The sequence below is a fragment of the Choloepus didactylus genome, chromosome 14, assembly GCF_015220235.1.
Source record: "Choloepus didactylus isolate mChoDid1 chromosome 14, mChoDid1.pri, whole genome shotgun sequence".
NCBI classification, from domain to species: domain Eukaryota; kingdom Metazoa; phylum Chordata; class Mammalia; order Pilosa; family Megalonychidae; genus Choloepus; species Choloepus didactylus.
Window position 1 is genome coordinate 12,738,274 of NC_051320.1, and position 25,783 is coordinate 12,764,056.

At 35.1% G+C, this 25,783-nt stretch overlaps 1 protein-coding gene across 6 annotated transcripts in view; it reads right to left on the reverse strand.

The window, feature by feature from the left end:
* Positions 1-2,382: 2,382 nt before the first annotated feature.
* Positions 2,383-25,783, reverse strand: part of TMEM68 (transmembrane protein 68) — a 51,056-nt gene continuing 27,655 nt past the window's right edge. For 4 of the 6 annotated variants that reach the window (XM_037802814.1, XM_037802813.1, XM_037802816.1 and 1 more), the window contains exons 4-8: positions 20,778-20,945; positions 18,430-18,623; positions 13,715-13,775; positions 11,908-12,047; positions 2,383-4,128 (exon numbers count right to left, since the gene is read on the reverse strand). In XM_037802814.1, the coding sequence (XP_037658742.1) occupies positions 4,024-4,128; positions 11,908-12,047; positions 13,715-13,775; positions 18,430-18,623; positions 20,778-20,945 (668 nt within the window). In that variant the 3' untranslated portion in view covers positions 2,383-4,023. Of the gene's footprint in view, positions 4,129-11,907; positions 12,048-13,714; positions 13,776-16,344; positions 16,510-18,429; positions 18,624-20,777; positions 20,946-25,783 lie in introns of those variants that run through there. The other 2 variants (XM_037802817.1, XR_005211615.1) reach the window with 2 other exon arrangements.

A 25,783-nucleotide genomic window follows, 5' to 3' on the forward strand; every position in this document is an offset into this window, starting at 1 on the left:
ATAGCCCTTGGAGAAAACGGTATCTTCTGATCTAGAGCTGTAAAGATTTGAGGATATAATCTTGATTTCCATATGGTAAAATATAAAGACAGCTAATTTAAAAAGTTGAGAGTTTCTTCTTGGAATGTGATTTTGTCTATTAGATTGACTAATGTGTTTGGTATTACCTATAGAGCAATAATCCTAAATGGGGGGATAATGCTAAATGGAATGTTTGAATAAAGGTTCAGAATAAATAATGGGTACTTGACTTTCAACACAGATAGATGGCATGGATTAGAGACTCGGTAAAATATGTAAATAGCTGCTGAAGCGTGAACTAAATGGGATGTTCAAGACAGAAGAAACGTTTCACAGATACTGAATAATACCATGAAGCCACCCAGAATGTCAAAATAACCCTACCAACCTGATAGGGACTCAATGTGTGCCATGTGGAAGAGATTAAAGGTTCACATCTATTCTTTTAGTTTTATTTAAAGACAGGCATCATCTTTGAACATGAATAATCATCACACATGCAAAAAGCTACCCCACTTACCTCTGTAAACACCTATTATTTCAAGAGTTCGTAAATGCTATAAACTTGAAAGAGCCTCATATTTAGACCACTCAAAAGTATATGCATAATCCTTTGAATAAAAGAAAACTGCCATGAGTCCATACCGATAATAAAGAAATAGGGGCAGGGACATGGACAACTCTTCCTTATAGGAGAAGGTCAGCTAACAATGTAGAGTAGGAGCTAGAAAATCACACTTTTGTAACCCTTACAGTAATAATTTATTCAGGCAAGAACCAAAAGATGCTAAAACTTGAGGATAGGATATTTATAGTCTCCAAGTATCTCTCCATAAACTATTGATCATAAAGGGAAAAAGAGAAATTTTTACAGAGAAGAAATCTGGCAGACAGCGTCCTAACCATGTTTCAGTTTGGTAAAGCTGCTGGAATGCAATATACCAGAAAAGGGTTGGCTTTTTCAATGAGGATTTCTTAACTTACAATTTACAGGTCTCAGGCCATGAAAATGTCCCAGTTAAGGCATCAATAGGATGGCACCTGTACTCTGAAGACAGGCTGCTGACATCCAGGACTCCTCTGTCACATGGGAAGGCTCATGGCCGACGTCTGCTGGTCCTTCACTCTGGGTTTCCTTGCTTTCAGCTTCCGGCTTCAGTGGCTTCCTCTCTGAGCTTCTGTGGGTCCTCTCTTAGCTTCTCCAGGGGGCTTTGCTTGGTATCTCTCAATTTCATCTCAGCTTCTCTGAACTCTCTAGGCTTTTCCTGTGTGTCCTTTATCCTCTTATAAAAGACTCCAGTAAGGATTAAGGATTAAGACCCACTTTGAATGGGGAGGGTCATGTCTCAATTGAAGTAACCTAATCAAAAGGTCCCACCCATAACAGGTCTGCACCCATGGGACTGGATTAAAAGAACATGGCCTTTTCTGGGCTACATAGCAGCTTCAAATCATGACACCAAATGATCCAAATGATCACTAAGCACTGGAAAGGGCATAACCTCATTCATTATTTCTGCTGAAAATGCATGACCTGCATCAAAGCATGATGAAACATCAGGCAAAAACAAACTGAGGGATTATCTACAAAATAAATGGCTGATCCTCTTCAAAAATGTCAATATCATTAAAGACAAAGAAGGGCTGACGAACCATTCCAGACTAAAGAGACAGGAAAACCAAATGCAATGTGTGAACCCAGTTTGGATACTAGATGAAGGAGAAAATTCGATATAAGGGATATTATTGACACGACTGTTAAAATTTGGATAAAGTCTTTAGATTAGATAATAGTATTATATCAATGATAAATGTCCTGATTTTGATCGTTGCTCTGTGGTTCTATAAATGGATGGCCTTACCATCAAGAATAAAGGATAAAGGGCATGATATTTTGATATGATAAATTGCTCTCAGATGATTCAGAAGATAAAGTTTCATAGATTACATGGGAGGGTGGGAGAAAGAAGAGCACAAAACAAATGTGACAACATGTTAACAATTGGTGGCTCTGGGTGAAGAGTACTTTGTGCTATTCATGTAACTTTTCCGTAAGTTTGAAATTGTCTTGAAATGATTTTCTAAATAGATATGAAAATTTTCCCATAAAAGTGTGCCATGTGCATGCTTTTGGAGAAAAAGTCCCTAGTTTTCATCAGACTCTGACTGAAAACTACCCCCCAGAAGGGTCAGGAACTAATGCAACCCCTTTCCATTATTACATACATTTCTATATTTAGTCATATTCTCTGACTCTTGTAAATGGAATTTTAACTCAAACAGCAGAAACAAAGATCTCATCAAGCAAGATAAGAAGAATTCCTATTAGTATCAGGGAACAAAAAAAGGTGTGAAGTAAAGTGGTAAAATTTAAATACCGTAATATAGAAATAATACCTTTTACTACTTCAGCAAGGAATGCTTTTATTTTTTAAGTCTTTAAAACCCAAGGGCTGCCTAAAATACATTTTCTCATTGCTTTCATGATCATATATTTATTCAATCTGGAATATTTATCATTTTTTAACCAAACACCGCACACTACAGAGAGGGAAAAAAAGCTATAAATGATCGTTAATTGACTCTTCTCATTAAAATTGAAATTAAAATGTATTTATTATATTAGAAAGTCAGGTTTATTTATTGTGGCTGAGATAAAAGGATATGATTATGGGTAGGAAATATATAGACAGTAAAAGTAAAAAAAATCAGTTTAAAATAAGAAAATGGCACACCTGCAATTTCACACGAAAATGGATTTCATTTCAATTTTCCTTTATATTCAAATTGTTTCATTTTATACACATTACACATATCATAAATACACACTTTTAATACAAAAATCTATATAAAAATCCAAATAACATCTATAAGGGGGTAGGGATATACTGCTCTTGATTTCTGATACTTTCTGTTTAAATACTTAATAAATTCAATTTTCAAGGAGACAACAAATCAAAAGCCATCAAATTTTCAGAGCACTCTGTAGTCACTTAAATTCATTATTCAAGTTATTTTTACCGAAACTATAAACCATTTGACTAGTTGCAAAGTCAAATTGAATAAGCCATGATATTGAACAGAGCTTTCTTTAGCTCTACTTCCATCAACCTAGAATCAGTTTCTAACATACAAACTGCAGAGCACGACAGTGATTTTTAACCTTAGACTATTAAATGCCATATTATAGGACTGACAATGAACAGCATACCCTATAATTTTTTGTACATAGAATCTTATTAAAAATATAATAAATACTAAAAATAACAGTAATTAGAAATGTTCTCCTCCTAATTTCTTTTTTATCCAATTTGGAAAACAATACATCTTTTTCATTGTGCTTGGCAACTGGACATCATATCTGAAGGAATAATTTAAATATTCTACAGAATATATAAACTTCTAAAAGATTTTGGTATTGTTTAACTAAAATTTCAGTTCTACAGTTATTAATCACAGCAAATATAAAGAACTTTAAATGATATTCCTCACCATGGTATTAAGTTTAAAAAAGTGTATTGCTGAGGCACGAAAACATTAAGTGGCTTGCCCAGAGACACGCAAGGAATGAAGGGCAGATTAAAAAAAAAAGGATTTTTCTTCCTGACTTAAGTGTCTGTACTTAAGTTATACCATCTCCAAAATTAGCTCAGTTCAACAGATACAGAAATAGAAGCATTATTCACGAATGTTTGTTTAAACTAGATTGCGATTATTAACAAACCTAACTTTAAGAATCCATATGTTATATCATACATTAGGAATTTACAAATGAAATATGATCTTTTCTGAATTATTAGGCATGTAACGAGTTATTGTTTAAATTTGACACAATTGATTGCAAAAAACAAAAGACAATACAATTTTTAAACAAGTTCTATGACAGAGGCCTACTAACATGATTTTTAAAAAAATACTAATTATAGAACCTACAAAATTTAGAAGACAGTACTATAGAACCAAACATATTAATATAAATGTATAAATATATTAAATCATATTCTAGTTGACCTTTTGCTTTTTATGAAAACGTTCTAATAAAGCACTCATAATGTTTCCCGGTATTCTTTGGTGCTTATCGATCAAAGCTTGAAGAGCATTCTTTGTCTATTAAGAAAACAAAAGAAATACTGTTATCCTTTCAGTTCTTGGTATAGGTCATTTATTTTGTAAAGATTTTTACATAGTACTACTTTCAAGAAGTTCCTCCTATTTGGTCCCCATTTCCTGTCAGAATCAATGACTTCCTTCTCAGTATAACCAGAGCATATCACTTATACTTATTTTATCATGTTGTGAATTAACAGCATTTACACACCAGATGATAAGCTATTTAAGGGAGAAACAGCCTTAGTATTTCTTCAGCACTGAGCACAACAATGCCTTGCACAAAATAAACACTAAAACAAATCGAAGGGAAAAAAAAAATCAGAGAAGTGAAAAAGTAGGTAATTACTAGTAGGCAAATGGAAGTTTCAGTCCTTTCCAGTCATTAGTAGACTCTTGTGTAGTTTTTTTTCATCACCATATCCACCAAAGTTATACCAGGCAATGCAATAACAAAAGGTGAGAAAACTAAGAATGAGGTATTATATTGTATGTAGTTCTTTACTTCAATTTTTAGATGGTTTAAACAGAAATTTCACTTAAGTCATAGGAATGGAAAAATCAACTAAGATACATCAAGAAATCTTCTAAAGCCATTTGTTTCCCATTAAATTCATGGCAAATTTCAACATCCCTTACTTATAAATCAGTTTATGGCTATTTATAACTCTCATTTATACACACACACACATACACACTGCCTTTTTAGACCCTAAGCTTTCAATGAGCCTTCTTTTTTACAAATTTCTTGGAGCTGCATAAAATGCCCAAAGATGTGTTTTACAAATTCATCTCTCTAAACCTGAGTGTTCACATGTGTAAAATGAGAATAATGCCAGTTTCATAGTCACTATTGAGATCACATGACACTGTGATGTACTGAGGCACTTGGTTATGGGCCATTGAGGGTATTTTTTAAATTTCATTCATTCATTCAGGTAAGAGGAGATACTCTGGAAGCTGTAACAATAATGAAACAAGTTTCTAATCTCAAGGAGCTTATAATCAAGCAAGAAGAAACAAGTACAAAATAATTAAGATCATTTGTGATGCGTACGACCTAAGCTGTGACAAGAAAGTCTTGAGAAGTTCAGACTTGAGAGCCATTTGGAGCCAGTGACCAGGGGAGGACCCATGAATGCGGTCCTATCTGGTCTGGGTGCAAAGGAAAGTTAAGATTCCAACCACGGTGAAGGAAGGAGCATGACGCAAAAAGACCACAGGTCAACAACTGCTTAAGGAATGGTGAGTTAGTCAGTTAGGCTGGAGTTCCAGGGTGTATTCAAAAGCTGGGTGGGCTAAGGCCAAACAATTAGGCTTCAATTAAATCATGAAGGCCATTAAATACCAAATGAAAAAGTATAGACTTTAGTAAGTATTGAGGTGTCAAGATTTGGGGGTGAAAAAATATCAAGCCTGTGCATTAAGAAAATACAATGCTTACAAAGATCACCAATGACTTCCTTCTGTCACTAAGTCCACTGGCCCATCTTTTAATATTCATTTTAGGTGAACTCTCAATCACCTCGGACTACTCCCTGTAGCTTCCAGAAGTCCCCTCTTTTCTGTTTTTTTCTCTAGGTCTTAGGCTGCTCCCTTTTGATCTCCTTTGCAGACTCACCCTCCTCAAACCAGGCATTGACTTTTTCCCCAGCGGCTCAGTAATCTCATCCATTTCCACAGCTTTGATTACCACCCATTTGCTGATGACTCCCAAAGGTACATCTCCAGCCCTCTTAGTTTTAGATATGTATGTTCACTATGACTTCCCATGAATATTTCAAAGGCACCTCTAACTCAACATGCTTAATTTAAGCTAGCATTCTTTCCTCTCATACTTTGTGCTTTCCTGACTTCCTCCCCTTTCTCAGCAAATGACACTAATGTGCATCTAGTTAAACAAGCCAAAATCAGGGAGTCATCCTCAACAACTCCTGCTTCTGATTCACAGTGTCCAATCCATCGGCAGGGCCCATCAGCCTTACCTGCCGAGTACCACTCAAATCCATCCACTGCTCTCCATCTTCCTTCCACATGTATATGTAAATAAATCTATAGCATCTGTGTGGTGTGGGTATGTGTAAGAAAATGAAGACAGAGAGACAGAGATAGACAAAGATAGACAAGGAAAACATGGAGGCAGAACAATGGAGAGGAGAAGATTGAGAGAACTTTAAGGAAATATTCCAAATGTCCTCTTCAGAATTAATTATTACAGCATATTCTAATTCATATTTAGATGGTGTTTACAAAATAGCTCTTCTCTACAATAAAATGTCTGTATAGTTTATCACCCATATTTAAAATAAGTTTTTATTTAAATATTAATTTAGATGCTAGTAATTTCAAATTTGTGATAACCCAAGGATCATTTTACTATAGCTTATGCTTAAATTATTAATATAAATAATTCTCAAAAGGAGAATTTCAAGTATCCTTTATTTCTAGTGTACTTTATTTCAATAATGCCAACTTATTAAAAAAAATGGATATGGAAACTATATATTAAATTGAGTTTGCCTAAAAAATTCTACTAAAATATGCTTTGGTAGACTACTACTGTTACTTTAAGTACTGATAATCAAGTATATAAAGTAATTGAAACAATAACTGAGTTATTTCAATGATTCAGAAAGGCCTTTTCTTTCTTAGTTTGAATTGGTATGGTTTAACTATATTTATAAAGTTGAATATATAAAATATCTAACTCCACCAGTGACATGAATGTAAGTGAATTTTTCTACTCTCATAGGAAAAATCAGGTCACTGGACTTTAAATAGAAATATATTTTCCTCAACTGAGAAAAATAAGGGAACAGGATTCATTTAATTTTTGACCAAGAAGAGACCTCAAAGGTCATTTAATTCAATTTCTCCATTCTACAAATAAGGAAACTGAGACCTAGAAGAGAAAATATCACGTATCCAAAGTGACACTGCTGCCTAGTGGCAGAGCCATAGACTTCCAGGTCAGGCTTTCCCCCCCCACCTTTTCTCCCCATTAACCTTCTATAGATTATACAAATTCACGGTATTTTTTTAAAAGTGTTTCTAACTAGCCCTGACCATTAAAAGAACAAAATAGAAGTTGATTATATTTTAAAGGAGAATGCATATTTAGGGGACAGCAAACTATGTTATGTTAACAAAAAAGTATGAGTGGTGCCAGAGTATTTGGGGCAGATAATAAAAGAGTATTTGCAAAGCCCCTTGAGGGACTAGAGAAAAAAATATGAAACTATTAAATTTCCTCACCTGGGAAATTCCTGATATTCTCTCAAGCATTGGGGACTCCCAATTTAATAAGCCAAGCCCTCGACCTTGAGGCTGGCCCCTATGAAACCTATTTCTGTAATTGTGAAATTAAGCCTACTAAAAACATGCAAAGGAGTCACCCCCAGAGATCCTTTTTTGTTGCTCGGATGCCAAAACTCTCTCTAAGCCAAACTGCAAATAACCTCACTACCCTCCCCCAACGTGGGACATGACTCCCAGGGATAAGCCTGGCCCTGGCATCGTGGGATTGGCAATACTTCTTAACCAAAAGGGGGAAAAGAAATGTAACAAAATATGGTTTCAGTGGCTAAGAGATTTCAAATAGAGTCAAGAGGTCACTCTGAAGGTTACTCTTCTGCAAGCTTCAGCCAGGTACTGCAAATTGCCATTGTATGCCAAGCCCCTACCAATAGTATTCCTGAAAACCCTAAAGAAAACTCAGCACTCTATAAACGTTTTAGTTATTATGTTTATTTTTCAGAAACTTACAACCTCTAGAATGTCCCAATGCCAGCTAAGCCCTGAAACTTATAGGTACCAGTCTCTTCCAGAACATCAACCAGTTGCATTCCCCTACCCCATAATGTTGACACCCATTTTCAACATAAAGAAGTTAGAACAGTCATTGCCCAAATATCCCTGGAGATTAAGAAAATGATCAAATAAGAGGGAGAAGTTGAAGCAGAGAAGTTAGGATTTAAAATTATGACTACCAAATCATTATATAGATTTCTTTTTTCATTTCTAGTGTCTTAGAACAGTCAGAAGGAAATACCTGAAATTGTGGTATTCTGTACTCTGAAATTTGCTCTAAAACTACTGGTCAAACTGTACTTTGAAATTTATCCCTTTTCTGCATATATGTTATATTTCACAATTTAAAAAAGTTTTTTTTAAAAAAAAAAGGTATGCATGGGCAGAAGCAATGCCAAAGGGCGAGGTTTCAAGCATGGCATAGGGCTGCTAGAGCTGTGTCTTTGGAGAGGCACCACTTCAGGATAAGAGGAGAGTCACGCTGTTTGGAGACTATGTCATGACCCTAAAAACCAGTAGGAAAGGATTTTACTTTCGGGATAAAGGGAAGAAATAAACTATGAGTATTATTCATAAACCAGTGGAATAACTAGAAGAGCTGGTTCTCTAAGTGTGACGTTCAAGGACAACAAAGCACGTGATTTATCATCAATGTTACCTTTCTGAGGCTTCTGACTTATCGAACGACCTTGTCCAAGGGCCCCAGAATGGAGGACTGGACTGTAGGTATTCATCACTCTCTCCTCCAGGCCCCCCAGGGCAGGATGCTGGTCCTGCCCCACTTAGGCCCAGGCTGGCCGTGTGACCTGCTTTGGTCAATAAGATGGAAATGGGAGTGAAGGGAGCCTCTTCCAAGTGGAAGCTTTAAGAGCCCTGCCCTGGTTCCTCTCCTGACCATTTCCTCGCCAGGAGAACAGCAGCCTCCCACCCTGGGCTCTTCTCTCAGCCTGAGATCCAGAGGGAAGGAGATGGAGCAAAGCTGCAGCTAAGCCTCAATGGAAACGTAATAGGAAAAAGAAGAAAACTTTATTTTGCAAGCTTCTGAGATTTTGAGATTGTTACTACAACACTGTCTAGCAAAGCTGACAGAATCACTCAGTTTTCTCATATGTGTAAAATAAAGATAACAGTGTCTAGCCTATAGGGTGGATGTGAGGATTAAATCAGACTCTATATGCAAAAGGCCTAGCCCCAGGCCTGGGATGGAATTCATAAGCAAAAGACATTCATCCCATTTTCCAAGAGATTCAGTAATATGACAGTCATTGCTCTTTACATAGTTTTATACCCTCTGAGTGTAACTGTAAGCTGAATGGTCTTCTCTCACCCTCATCCTCCTCAATCTCTTTGTAAGAATTTGAGATTGTTACTACATCTTATCATTCCTGCTTTTCAAAAAGCCTCACCTGCTGGCTTTTATGCCACAGAACGCTACTTGCTCTCCTCCCTCTCTCAAAGTTCCTTTTCAGTCTGCTTTGGTTGTTCCCTTTCCTTGGCGTACTCCTCCTCTGCTAAAACTCCTACAGCTCTGTCCTGGGTCCTCTTCTCTTCTCTTCTCTCTCTGAACCTGCCTCAGAAGCTCATAGCTTCAATAACTGTCTCAATGCACCTGACTTCCAAATCTTCTTCACCAACTCTGACTTCCCTTCCAAACTGCCATTCAATAGTTTCAAAAACCTACATATAGAAACATATTCCTACATATCCTGCAGGCAACTATATATAATCTGTTTTCAAGTCTGGTGGATTCTACCTCTGTAAAAAATCTCTCAAATCTGTTCCTTGGTCTCCCTTTCATGTAGATAAGGGGATCATTATCTAACTCATTCATTCATTCATCACACATTCATTGAGATCTAATTAAATTCCTGACATTGTGCTGGGAACTGGAGATACAAAAATTAATAGCATAATATGTCCTCTCAAAGAGTACAGTTTTATTTATTCATAGTTACAATAGTAGAGGGGAATTCTAGGTATAATGGTGGCACATGCCCAAAAGGTCCTTATTATCCTTCATTTAGGTCTCAGAAATTAATTAAATTCTCCACTTGTAATCTCTCCTCCACCAATATTCTGGGTACACATGACTGCCAGAGTCATCTTCACAAACCACTGTAGGGGAAGAGGAAATACTTCTGCTTGCTTTGGCCAAAACAAATTGAATGGAAGAGACATGCACCACTTCCAAACAGAACCATTTCCTAACTGAAATGTTTCTGGCAGACAAATTCCCTAGACTGATATTTAAGACCCTGAAAAATGTAGCTCCTATTTCTTTTCTAGTATCTTCTCTACCAAACCCTACACACCAGACTAGTGATTACCCAGGCTTATTGCATAGGCTGTAATTAAGTGTTATCAAGGGAAAAAAGGCCAAATAAGACTGGCACATGCTCTTTTAAACAAAGTTATATAGACCTCTTCTCTGAAGGGCTCCTTAGAGCCTTTAGGATGTTATCGTACCCTGGGAAACTCAGGCGGGGACCTCTGGGGTGGGGTTCCCCAGCCTTGCTGCTCCATCACCTTAGGCATAGTCTTTGCTCGCTCTGCTCCTTTGTTCACACTCTTTCCTCCTGCCTTAAGTCCACATGTCCCAATCATGCTGCCCTTTCAGGGCCCACCCACAAATGCCCACACTCTATGAAGTTTTTCCAATTTTTTTCCCCTTCACAGAGTAGTCTCTTCCCCTTGGAGCTTCCACTGGTCTCTTTCTAAATTCGGCCTCTATATTGCTTCCAGTTATCTTTCTAAAAGGCAAGCCCATTACATCACTCTCCCTGCTTTCAATGTCTCAGTGGCTCCCCGTGGAGTTCAGGAAATAAAATCAATTACAGGCTCTCACAGTTCAGACCCTCCCACATTTCTAGTCTCATCTCCCACCATACCCTTTTTAGCTATTCCAAACTGCTCTCAATTCCCCAAATTCTATGCCATTTTACAGTGCCACAGCTTGGCACATTCTGTCTGGTTCTGCCACCTCATTACTCTTCATCCAGCTAACACGTCTTGTCTTCCAAAACTCAATTCGAGTATCACCTCCAGGCTTCCCTGTTCTGACTTAGAGACCTTTTTTCCGTTGTGCTTCCAGAAACCATTAGCCAGTGGTTCTCAACCAAGAGACATTTCAAAAATGTCTAGAGACATTTTTTATTATCATGACTACACAGGGGCTACTGGCATCTAGTGGGTGGAGGGATGCTGGTAAACACCCCACAGTAAATGGGACAGTCCTACTCTCCCGCCCCCACAAAATGTCAGTAGTGCCAGGCTGAGAAAGAAACTCTGCAGAAGCACAGCATTATTATAACACTTACCACCTTACAAACAGTGGTTTAGTTACTTATCTCCCCAAATGGACTGGGGATAAAACCACACAGCAGCCAGCATGCATGAAGCACTTACTACATGCCAGAAACTTTCTAAACAGTGAAAGTGAGCAACCAATTGCACAGATATCTCTAAGAGGAGGTGCTATTCTCTTCCCTGCTTTGCAGACGAGGAGAGCCCGAGGTTAACAGCTAACACACAGTGAAGCCAGGAGCCATCTGACTTCAGAACCCACACTCTTAACCATTGTTCTATTTTCCTCTCGAGATATTTCCATGGAGGCCAAAGCTTGCTTTCTTCTTCCGAACATTGCTTATTGACTTTTTAAATTATCAGGGCCTGGAACAGGGTTTCTCCAGCTCAGCACTAATGACATTTTGGAGGGATAATTCCGTGTTATGGGGCTGTGCTGTGCATCAGAGGATATTTTACCAGCATGACACCGGTCGCACTCCCACCGTGACAATTAAAAATGTCTCTGGCATAGCCAAATGTCCCCTGGGAGGCAACATTGCCCTGGTTGAGAACCACTGACCTAGAACATGGTTACAGCATATATAAATGAACAGAAAACAGCATTTTTAAAACAAAATAATTGAAAAGAAAAATTTGTACTAAGACTAAGAAAGAATAATTTACCTTTTCAGCTAATTCTTCTGCTGTGATCTTTGGATCATAGGGAATGGGGTCACCTAAATAAGTATGTAACTTCACTGGAAAACCTCCATACATCGGTGCAAATGGATAACGGAATTTTTCATAAAGCCATCTAAATAATCCTGCATTAAGGTAAACAACATCATTTTAATTGCCTACATATTCTGAGCAAGTAATTGGAAACTTTCAAATGAATGGTATAAGACTAATAGGAAAGCAACAGGGTATCACCTCCCGGCAATTAATACAGTATTTTTTTAAAAGATGAGCTTTTAAAAATATTAGAATTTTAAAAAGGCAAATCATTTACTATTACTGCAAAAACAAAGGATAAGACTGGAAACCAAGAGGCAGAAGCTGAAAAATCTAGAGACTCATGAATAAGTAAGTTGAATGAAAAAAGGAAGAAAAAACTTTGAAGCATAAAATAGATTTATGTAAATATGACTCTAATGCACCAATAAACTAGGTAAATGAACTAATAATGATTACTGTGAATTAGGAAGAACAAAACTAATGCAGCAAAGCAAAGAATCACTAATGCTAATGACCACATCTGAAATTTGACAGGACAAATCAATAAATGTTAATTATGTAGAACGACTGATGGATTAAGACTAAGTTTTAAAAAGCATCCAAAAGCATCACCAAAGAATCAAAAAACAGCAAGCAACATGTTATCCATATTTGTGCTGAAACTTTAAAATTCTCTTTATAGCTGGAAACAGGATTATACCATAAAACCCAAAGTAATACTAAAAAAAAAAATCACTAGACACTAATTTTTAAGGTATTCAACTCTAAAGTCAAGCAAAATCAAAAAGTAGTCAAAAGAAAAAAAATGCTTTACGATTAAAGAAACATGAGGGGCAATTTCTGGTCTGCCACTTAAATTATGAAGAAGAAACAGGATAAGAGAAAATTAGAAGAAATGATTCAGAACAAAGGTTCAACACTCTATTAATCTGCCTTTCTACTTTTAAAAAAGTTGAAAAAATAAAAAAAGAGAAAAATTAAGACCTGAAAACTGTAATGGAATATCAACAAAATACTGAAGTTATCATAAAAGAAAGAACAGCAGTTTAAAGCTCTTCAGGATCATTAACAATAATACAACTAGGAATATAAAGTGTAAACAATCACATAAAATACAAAAACTATAGGTTACAAAAACAAACAGAAAATTTCATAATAAAAAGATAAACCATAGAGACATTGCAAAAACAAAGTTCATCCAATCCTTACTGCTCCTATACTGGATTCAAAGCTTATTATGTTAATATTAAATTAAATGGCAGGCAAAAAGAAGTTTTTAATGTAAATGCATTATGATTCAAAATAATAAAATAAAAAGAAGGGGCAGAAGTAAATCAAAGCAAATGGTATCTCCTTACATTGTTAATCTTAGTTCAAGAACATACTGTCATCCTTTTCTAAAGCTCTAAATCCTTCTGGATTGAGTTAAAAAGATAGTCTGGTAATATGTAAATTTGCTCTAAAGCTCAACAACATGGGTTTATTTATTTAACAATACATTAAATAATTCACTCTGAAATTTTAAAAATCCATTACCAATAAGCTTCAATATGTTTATGATACTCTTAACAAGAACCGCCATTACTTACAATCAGCTATTATGTAGGCTTTAAATGAAACAACAAAATTTAAATAGAGTAATAATTCGAAAGGGTTCCTTATAGGGTTCAAAAGCCCAAACACTTTAAATATTTAAATATTATACTTAAATTAGAAAAAAAAAAAAAAAAAAAACATGTGAATCAGGACTTACTTGTTCCTCCAAGTGATCTAAATCCTTCTCGAATATTTTGTGTAAACATAGGAATGATGGGCTAAAGAAAAAAAGAATTAAAATTAAAAAGTAAATAAATTGATCCTTTCAATGTCTCCATCGAGTCACTAAAGCAAACTTTTGAGAGCCTGTTTGAGATTATGAAAACAACATATTTTATAACAAAGTTACACTTGGCTAAGTGTGATTTACTAATTTCAACTTATTTGTAAAAATATGAATTGGAAACACTACCCCCTAGTGGTCATATGTAGTATTTCATTTAGCAACTTCCCTAACATTCCACATAAACCCTTGAAACTCAACTAGAAATTACAGCAATTGTAAATTTCATTAAATAAAATGGATGCGGTAAATTGAGTTGGTTTCAGTGAGCTATGGAAGAGTATGCTCACTGAAGAAAAATTACAAGACAGTTGTACAAGTAGAACAAGATATTGTCTCTATAGGGAAAGTTACAGAGATATAAACGGCATAGGTTTTGTTAAGGTGCTGACAAAGAATTAGTGAAACGCTGACCTTATGAGCATATTAAATCTAAAATACTTAACATTAATGAAAAGTAAATATAAGACTCAATATAAAAAAAACTAAGGAAAAGCATACACATTAAAGAATTCTTTATATCATTATGAATTCTTTATATCAGTTTGGAGAATTTCTGCTTACAAGTTAATGATTTTCATTTTTTCCATGGCTATCAATGATTAAATATGATTTCTAAAACTGGAGACCTGAACGAAATGTCATAAAATAATGAAGTACACTGTAAGGAGGTTATCCTACTGCAAATACTGAGGCAGATAAAAATGTAATAAAGCACTTCACAATGTACACAAATTATACTGAATTAAACGATGTTTTAGATTAAACTGTGTGTGTGTATGTGTGTATGGCAACTATCATATTATTTATAGTCTAGCATCATTGTATGGCTAATACAGAATTACCTGCCTTAATAAAAAGGATTTGAAATATTCTAATAAGCTGATATTAAAAGTCATTTCTATTCAGCTTTGGAAAACAGTAAAATCTGGTGGACTAATGGAAAAAGATGACAGGTATAGCTTTCTTCATAAAACTTATTATTACCTCATATATATCTAACTCATAATTTAGTTACTGTATTTCTCCCCTCACCAGAATGGAAGCCCCATTATGACAAGAAGACTATTTTGTTCACTGTTGTATCCCCAGCACTTAGAACTATGCCTGGAATAGACAAGAAGCTAAAAAAAAAAAAAAAAGGAAAAAAAGTGTGATGGATGAATCAATGAACAGAGCAAGGAGACAATGTTCCAATAAATTAGTTTGTATTCTGTGCATGCAAAGGGTCAGAAGTAGGCAGAAGCAATCTCAAAACCAGTTAGGAAGAGGAGACAAGTCAGGTAAAGAAAAGCAGTCAGGGAAAGGAATTAAAATTTGATGGAGGTAATTCACAAAGCTAACACATACAAAGATAAAGTACACTGAACTGTTTTATAAAAATTCAGATTATGATCCAGGAAACCATCACCAGTTTTGTAAAATAAAATAATGGCTGAAATTCTAATGTTGTAAATAGTTATAAAATGTGTTTGAACAGGAAGTTTTCAACTTACATATGCACTATTTTGCCTCCTACAGCCAGTCCTGCCGGGTTTATGTCTGCCAAATGGATGACCCAGTACCTCTGGAAAGACTATTTGGGTGGCATATCATCCAGTAAATAGCTACCTCTCCGGAGGCTGGGCATTTCAGGAACCCATTAAACAGGAGAAGCTTACCCTAGCAGACTCAGAGTATTATAGATAGTCTGGGTACATGGTTTCTGAATTTGCATTCCAGCTTGCAGCCTTAATGCCACAAACATCACCTTATCACAACCTGACTTTGTCTTACAATTATGCATTCCTTTCTTGAGCTCCCTTTGTACACAGATAGTTGTGCAAGTAACTTAGAATAGAACTGTTATGTGTATGTACATGTGTGTGTCCCCATATGTATGTGCATGTGCAAGAGAGACAGAGAAAGGATGCATATTTTTCAAATTATTCTTGGGGAATCAGTTTAGCAGTCTTGTAGTCTTAACTCTGCCACTAAAAAAAGCACATACCACATCTAAGTCTCAGTTTCTTCAGGTACAAAATGGGGATAATAATAATAATTATCCTTATATCCAAGGTTGTAACCGAGATAATACATCTAAAGAATTTGATTAATTAAACAAAGGCTATTTTTTTACATTTGTCATTTGCTTTCTAATTAGAGAAAATAAGCTAATTTTTTTCCAATTTATTTAGACATAAGGTTACCTAAAAATTCTTATCAAAGTCATATTTCTTAGGAATTCACAAAATAAGAGAGATTTACATTATATCAAATCTGTCATCTTTCAGATGGACCTTAATTATTTTCTACTAATATTTTGTGAATTTGCATTGACAAACTGGATTTTTGCCCCCTTACTTTCTGATAACTACGTCACAAGTTAAACGCAGGTACTCCTGCAACGATAGTCTTGCATCTTCACTAATGTCTTCTGGTGATTTTCTGAGGCCTGTTAAGGGATTTTCCAGATGGCATACCTGCCACTTACAACTATATCCATGTGTTATTAAAAGACGTGCCTCAAGTGTCTGGCAAGCCCTTCAGTCTCGGATGTCGGCGGACTCACTGTGAAATGCTGTCAGGGATGGCACTAGCACCAGCTGCCTGAAGTCCTGACCTGAACGCTCTGTCTGCTTCTGCCTCGCCTTCCATCCCTTCATCTCTCTGTGCCTGAGTTTCCTCATCTGTAACATTGGAATAATCACATGCGTCATCTCCTTACTGTACAGCAGTACTAAAATAAAGCCTGTAAAAGCGCCAGAAAATTCTGAGGTGGTACAAATGTTTATCAAACTGACAATGCTATTTTGTATATCAGCAATGTTAAAGATTTTTTTAACCTTTTTTTAAAACTTGCAAAAGGCAGTTTCTTAAATTTTCTGAAGTTTTGTGAAAAAAAATTAATTAAGTCTTATCTAGAAAGATTTTAAAAGATTGGAGGAGTTCTTGTCTCTAGATCACTTCTTTCAGGAAATATGTTCCTTAAAACTTCAAGAATTAGAATCCTAGGATAAATATACATGATTTCAAATCAATTTTTCTCATCTTTATTTGAGGCTTAAAGGAATAATTCTTTCAAAACATAAATTTGAAAATAGAACTATCTTTGATTAAGTATTTAGCTTTTATCCTTGCTTTAATATATATTACATAGATTATCATTAATTTTTAAACAATTGTGCATACCCTTTTGTATTTTATATTATTCATATAGTCTAAGTTTTTGTATCCCATTTTAATGCTTAAGACTTTTTGGACAATAAGTAAAACATGCTATAAATTAATTTTATATATCACTAATTCTATAAACATAAAGTTATATTCAAAAGGCTTCTTTCCTCTAGTGTTTAAATATCTGTTTTCTTTTTTTAATTCATTCAATTCAACAAATTCTTAGAGCCTTTAAGTACATAGAGATTTAAGAATATGAAAAGATGGCTTTGTCCTCAGGGAGTTTATAATCTTCCATAGGGCAGTACTGTTTACATTTTTATGTTATTTACTATTCAGCACTTGGACAACAACATTAACTCTTCTACTAGGATCACAGTGTTAAAACACTACAGCAGTAACCTAATTCTAGGAGGTTCAAACACATATGTACAAAAGAGGACAGAGCTTGAAGCATTTTACTTTATTGCAACTTTGCAATAAAAAATTTAAGAGAAAATTTCCATTCTTTCTCAAATACTGATCCTGGGTTAGAATGAGCCATTCATAATCTTTTCCTTTTTAATCAATAGCCTGTATTTGCAAGACAGACAGACTAGCTAAGGGAGCCAACTGGTATCTTCATATGGCAGCAATGAGTACACAAGAAACTGAAACGTGTTCCTCACTGCCCACAGGCTGTAACTAATTGACATGGAAAAAAAATGACTGTCAAATGTACTATGATTTCTTTTCCTGACAAACTACAGAAAACGAAGAAGAAACAATACATAAGCATTTCATAGGATAAAGTAAAATATAGAGACCAAAAAGCTGAGAAATACTTTCCAAAAGCAAAATAAAAGAAGAAAATTGGCCTTCACATTCTCTGGTCTACAAAGGAGAATAATTACATTGAATCCCAGAGAAACATTTAGTTTTACTGACAAATTCATTTGTAAAGCCTTTTAAAAATGTCTAAATCACATCAATATCTCTTTCTTCTCTTTATTCATACTATTAGATAGCTGATCATGATTTGCTGATTTAAAAAATGATAGTCATATACTATTTGAGTCCTATTATTACATGAATTGGTCACAGATAAAAGAACTACAATGAAACCAATCAACAACTGTCACTAAAATGTGCCCAAATCAATCAGAGCAAAGGATTCAAATAACACAGAAAAAAGTATACCTGAAGGAACACAAAACTTTTAACAAATCAGATGAAGAGAACTCAGATTTTGTAAAATTTAGCTGGATCTTTGCCAAATTTTAAAGACGGTTCCCCACACGCAAGAATTATTTCTCTACTGGTACCTTATAGAGTTATACTATTTTTCAAGTATTGCAATGAAAGTATCTAAATGCTTATATGCTTTTGCTCACTATTTAAGCACTGAAAATTCAACTAAGTTAGACTTTAATAATTAATTTTATGCAACTCACCACTTTTGCATCGATTGCCACCTGAGCGAAGCCTTTACGATTACCCCATACTATGTTGTAGGTTTCATCACTAATTAGGGCTTCTCGAACTCCACCTGGTGAAATAGCTAGCAAGTGACCACTCCTCAGAATTTCTACACATTTTTCTCTTGGTCCATGGAGAGCACAAAATACATCAAGTAATAAACTAAACCCTGTAAGAGACATTAGTGTTAAGGTATATCTGAAGTATGTGTTCAAATTCCTCAAGAATAAAAAGCACTATAACCTACATAGTTGACTATCTACAGTTGAATCAGTAAATGCTTACTTTTTTTTTGAAATCAACAAAATCTCTTAAGGTTAACATAAGATTAATATTGCTGGTGAAGTAATAGCTACTTCTTCCTGATCACCCATTATTGATCACCTCCTTACTGATCACCTATTATTGTGGCTACTTTGCATGTCCTAAAATTACTCCTCACAATAATCCTGGGAAATAGGGATTCTTAGTCTCATTTGCTCAAAATCCTAGTAAGGGACAGAGCAGGGATTCCAGTCCAGGAATGTCTAGTCCAAAGGTCCTTCCACTGCATCTCATGGCCAAACACTGTCTAAAGTCTTTATCAGAGCAACATAAATGACATCCCATCAGCAACCAAATATTTAATTTTCCATTGACTTCTTGAGAATCACTTAAGAGACTGGGAACCTGACTATGCCTAGCCCTACCCAAATCAGCAAAACCATAATTAAATTCATTGAAATTAAAAGCTAGTTGATGGTAATTCTCCAATTAAATGTTTAAAAATCTTTAATAATAGCAAATATCATAAGAGTTTTGATAAAGTGAGGATATTTGACTTAGAAACAGCTAATTTGAGGTCTTATTATTATACAGCTTTTCAAATTATAACAATTTATGGATGAATGAAATAGTCTTGTAGTAATTAAATATTTTAATCAAATTCTCAACTGGAATTTTAGAGGACTGGTGTTAATTTATATAATTCCTGGAAACTGTGGGGATGGGTGGTGAAAACTGTACAGACTAACCAAATTCTTACAGGTTTAAAAAGCTGAGCTGTACCTACCTGAGCAACATTATAACTAGTATTAGGACTGAAATAATCTTCACCTTGTATTACCTTAAAAGGTCACTGATTTAACCAGATGCATTCTGATAGTGAATGAATGAACAAGGGAGATTTCATAAAATACAATAAAATGTAAAATCTTCTGTCTTGCACTAAGAATTATAATTATTTAATACCCCACATTAATGTATTCAGAAAGTGATGGAGGACTTAAGGTAAATCGATGTTAAAATATTGAAAGGATCATAAAGGGGTTAATTTTTTTGGGAGAAGCAAATGCTAAACATATCATTATCCTATTATATAAAAAGAATTTTTTTAAAAAGTGGAAGCAATAATGTTCCATAAGAGAAAACTAGTTAAGTAATTATCTTTGTTATTCATTAAAACTCTTCTTATAGAACATGGTAAAATGTCAATGTTAACATTAAATTTTTTTAAAAAGTAAGCAAAATTGTTTACATAATGTGAAAAATATTCAAATGAAAAATAAAGTAAAATAAATCAAACTGATTAAGTTAGTGAAATTATAATGATTTTCTTTTCTCTAATTTCCAAATTTACTATAAAGCGATTATATTACTTTTTAAAGAAAAGCACTAGAGCCTACTTAGCCTGTACACAAAGTATAAATGATTTTTTAGTGACACAATGATACCCAAAGCATTAACCATGTTTATGAAAAGCACTGAAGTAGCTCATTATTTAATTCACTTCTTGTTTTTGTTACAAGTCTACCAAGCAAGTCAAGTGTAATAAGAGACATAAAATACTCTTTAGCATAGTCTTCTGGAAAAAAACAGATCATTATACAAAGGAATGTATCATGGCTTTTTTTTTTTTAAAACCAAGAGTAATCAAAATCTAATTACAGCAAAATTAAACCCCTAAAATCAGTATCTCATGGCAAGATTCATCATATGAAAAATCAACTACTCTCTATTCCAAAATATAGATTAATTTGTTTTACAAAAGTTATAATTTATGTTTTATAAGTTAAAGTTAAATTGAGAAAAATAATGACTAAATATCTGTTAATAAGGAAGAAATTAGATAATATTTGGACTATAATGTTTTTATATTTAGATTTATTACATAAACAGGATAATTAATGTACTCCCAAACAGGGGTCCCAAGTATGTTACCCTAAAAAGGCGAAAGTTCTTTCAAATGATACTACGGAGTTCAAAGATGTAGACTACTACATAATTTGATTATGTTAATTAAATATTTTTATATCACTATTACAATATTTATGTCACTGTTTACCTGGAATTTTAAAGACAAAGTGATCAGCAACAACTCGGCAAGTTCTGCCTTTATGGATAAAAATTTTAGCCATGAAATAGTAAAAATCTATGGGAATAGCTCCATGATAAAAAATTATAAGTGCTGGTCCATCGTCTGGTATTTTTTCCATCCCGTGAACTTCGTAACCTGTTAGAAAGACAAAATACAAATGCTTACATTTATTGGCTTATTTGTACTAAGGATGGTCAGTAAATACACAAACTTAGTCTTTTCTTACAAAAGTGCATGAGTCTTCTACTTCCCTTCCCTTCTTGAACAAATCAATTCTAGAGTCAACAGGTGGATCAGGTGGAAGTGGGCATCTGTGTAAAGGGGTGGCTGGGGTGAGGTGCAGGAGCCCCAGTAGGGTGAAAGGTTTCCACACAAGGGTGCCCAGGAGTGGGCAGTCAGAGCTCAAACAGAGTCCAGAGAGTGTCCACGCGGGAGAAGAGCCTAGCACAAGGTGGTGGGACCCAAGAGGAAAAAGGTGGAGATTCAGGGGAAGAGTGGCAGGCGCAGGAGGCTGGAGCCTGAGTAACATGAGATGTGCATCCACACACATTAGGGAGTCAGAGCCCAAGAGGGGTGAAGATGTGTCCTCAAGGAGGGTGGCCTGGTAAAGGATGCCAATTTCCAGGCACAGATACTGTTTACCTCAATCTCTATTGTTCTTTTACAAGGAGGCCAGGATTCATTCAAAATTTGAGACACACAAAAAAGCAAAGAAAAAAAAAATTCCATTGTTAAGAGACAAAACAATCAACAGAACCAGACTCCCCTTTTTTAATTTTTATAAATCTAATATGCATCTAATATACTGAAACTATTAGATGATAACTTTAAAATAACTGTGATTAATATGTTAAAGAATCTAGTTGAAAAGGTGGACAACATTCCTAATCAGATTAGGAATTTCAGGAGAGAGATGGAAATTATAAAAAGAATCAAATGGAAAAGATATGAACTTGAATGAGATCTAAAGTTTAGATACTAGCAATGCACAGTGTTACTTTCCTGATTTTAATAGTTTCATTGAAGTTAAGCAAGAAAACATCCTTATTTGTAGGAAATATAAGGGTAATGTAGGCATTGACAATCGAATGATTTAGAAAGGGGAAAAAGGTCTTTGTACAATACTTGAAAAATTAACTTTTAAAAGTCCATGAATTACTAATAAATTCCTCTTCTTTAAGCCAAAAAAAAAAAAAAAAAAAAAAAAGTCCATGAATTAAAAACAACACTTATATCGGCTTCTATGGAAAAATCATAAAGATGCGAGCATCACAGAATCTATAAGATAAAAAGAACTTTCAATTTCCAACCTAACAGATAATATTAGAACTTAAAACTATTTTCAGTTGTTAATCAAGATTATTCAAGGAGTCACACATCTCTGAACAATCAAACACACTTCCTTGAATCTGCTGGCTGCTTCTTAGAAACAACGTGGACACCTCTGTGTAGCCTTGAGACAGGGTAACTCCACAGGAGTATATGACATAAACATACTCCTGCTACAAGCAGGATTTAAAGGGTTAAGGAAATGAGCAAATATAAGAGGAAAGGGTAAAAAAGGACCAGGCAGAAGCCACCAAGTTATAGCTTCTCTCTGAGATAACACAACCTAGAGTAAAATTTAACAATAAGTCATAAAATAAGTCATCGATAAAAATAAGGAAATTTCTTAACTAGTTACCAATGCAAAATTAAATATCATTTTAAATTGCTATAAACCAATGGATATTGTAATAAAGCTGCAAACTTTTATTTCATTCACAAACATGACTTCATTTTACATATTTAAATCATTCTTTAGAAATGTCTCCATTTTATTAATTTAAAAACAAAAATGATTTTATAGAATCTACTACCTATAGGGGATGGGGAATGGGCAGGAATATGATCAGAGATTTGAATTGGACGTCAAGAAAACATCTCTTCCAGGGGTGTAAATCTCCCTGGCAACGTGGGACATGACTTGTGCGGATGAGCCTGGACCTGGCATCATGGGACTGAGAAAGTCTTCTTGGACCAAAGGGGAAAGAGAAAAGAAACAAAATAAAGTTTCAGTGGCTGAGAAATTTCAAATGGAGTTGAGAGGTCACTCTGGAGGTTATTCTTATGAATTATATAGATATTCCTTTTTAGTTTTTAGTGTATTGTTATAGCTGGAAGGCAATACCTGAAACTGTTGAACTGCAATCTAGTAGCCTTGATTCTTGAAGATGACTGTGTATAACTATATACTTACACTATATGATCATGTGATTGTGAAAACAGATGAATAGAAAAATGAGGACACAAGTAAATGAATAATAGGGTGAGATGGGGGGAATAGAATGTTTTGGGTGTTCTTTTTTACTTTAACTTTTATTCTTCCTTTTTATGTGTGGTAATGAAAATGCTCAAAAATTGATAGTGGTGATGAACGCACAAGTATATAATGGTACTGTGAACAATTGTACACTGTGGATGACTGTATGGTATGTGAATATATCTCAATAAAATTGAATTAAAAAAAGAAAGGAAACATCTCTCCTGTAGTACAAGTGAGATTAGAGACTCAAACCACCCCTCACCTTTTCCTTCCTGCCCATTGTAAACCCTATTCCAAGTTGCTGTAAACAGGAACAAAGGTTTCAGCAAGGGAAACAAATGACAGAATGAAAAGGGTGGTGGGGAGGCGGAGTGGGAGGTTCTCTGGAGGCTTTCTGCCAAAGTGACCCTAGTAAAATGTTAGCTTCTTGGTTGTCCCTTTTTTCTCCTCCACCAGGTACCATCCTTTACACTGCTACCAACCACCAACCCATTTTTCACAGCAATCCTGTGCCTTTAGTGGATCTTCGGGGCTACAAAAGATTAAAGTAAAATCCATCTATGTTTCAGAGGAAAATATCCTGGGTATTTTATCACAGGAGTTGGGAATGGATATTCTGAGGAGTGTATGGAATGCTTATCAAGGGACTAGTCATAAGATCTATTTTTCCTTCTGTCTCACTACCTCCAGGCCTCAGCTGGCCTGGCAAAAAAGAAAAAGGCAAGAGTTCAGAGCCCAAGGGCAAAGTTAGGCTCAAATAAAAAGGAAGGATGGAAGAGAGTGAAACATTGAGTGGCTACAATGGAAAAGTTAGTTCAAGGCTACATTCCCCCAAGATCTGTCACTCATAGGTAAAAGAGAAAAGGGAAGTCCAGAATACGGAAATCTGAAACTCTTAGCCTGCTTCTTTCCTTTTAGTTCATCATTGTTTGTCTAAGAAATAAACATTCAAATAATAATAAAGGCATCAGTCTAAATTTTAGAGCAGTAAATTCATTATATCTTCACCAAACAAATTAAAGGAAGTGTACTATCTCTGATTCTATTATTGAAGGAATAAACTGCTTGGGAGTATCTCAAATACACTCAAAAGAATGTTTTTTAAAACTAAATCTAATGATATTTCAAGATTTGTTATATTTCTTCACTATAACAGCTCTTTCCAAGCATCTGACTCTAATTCAAGTAATTCAGTTTACACTCCAGAGAATAATCGCTGAGGTTGACTGAAGTTACCGAAAAGATCAATTGTCCCATCAGATAAATTTTCTGAGAAATAAAGAATACTTGAAGAGATTCTATGTAGAATATTCCTGAGGTTCTCTCTGCCTTTTCAGAATATAAAAGGAATTAAGAAAAAAATTGAACTATCCACAACACACCCAGTCGATTGGAAACAGAAAAATTCAACCGATCAATTCAATTACTAAAAAAAAAAATCACTAGAATGCCACAAAATTTAAACACAAATATTTTTAAAATGTGTCATTCTTAAAATGCAGGTGTGATCAGACCACTCCCTGCTGAGAAAGCATCAGTGGATAACCATTCTAGTCCAACATTTTCAAGGCCTTTTTTTTTTTGGCCCCAATTTGCCTATTAAGTGTTATCAGTCAGATTCTTTCATGTATCCTATGGACTAATTGTGATTCCCTAAACAGACTTCCCTACCTTTGTGCTTCCGCTCCTGTGGCTGCCTCAAATTAGAGCATCTCCTGTCCCATTTTTCCCTGTTTGGCAGAAGTAAAGACTTAAGGCACTCAATTTCTCCTTTTCCCTCAGACTACATCCCCTTGGTCACCAAGTTCTGTGCATTTTACCTTCAAAAACTCTGTTAAATCCCTCACCCCCTTCCTATTCCCGATGTCAACTTCAAAGAGCAGGCCCCATCACTTCCTGCCTAGAGTACATCAATCCAAAAGGGATCTGATGCACAATGGAAGCTCAGAGAGAGAAGTCACGAAGGCCATTATTGACACTGTCCATCCAACCACTGTCCAGGGAGAAGGAGCTCCAACCTGTAGATTTTAAGTAGTCTAGGCTCCATTAATAAGATCATTCCTATTCTTTGATGGATGAGTATGGCTCTCTTAATTGATGCCATTAAACACAAAGTTATTTAACTGCCCTGTTCTGATCCCATGCTGTCTTCCTGGTTTTTTTGGCTTTCCATGTAGCTTAGTGTACAAAGAGAGGATGTGAAGGTCACATGCAGCTCAAGTCGTCTCATCTCCATAGCAACTGTTGATTAAGCAAATTTGTTAAAGCCTTCTGGTTTTAGACATCAGTATCATGAATTCAGTTAATGACAGTCTACTTCTAAGAGATGGATCACTTCTAAATTTGCCATCAGAAATCCATTTTTGAGACTATACACCTGCAAACTGTGGGAAATTAACTACAATGCTATCCTTGGGGTCTTCTTCCCCAGGACAGCAAGTACAACTAAAGTACCTACAAAATAGAAGTCCAACTCATGTAGATGCAAATTGCTCATGTGGTTAAGGGAATGACTTTTCGAAGGTGACGATGTCATTCGGAGACATTAGAGATTTGGTGCTATTTTGTAGCTTCATCTTAGTTCCTCTCAAAAGAAGTTCTCCTTGTTAACTTATTTTTTTCTATTTTGGTCATACGTGTAACAGGACATGTTTGTGTTATGTATCAT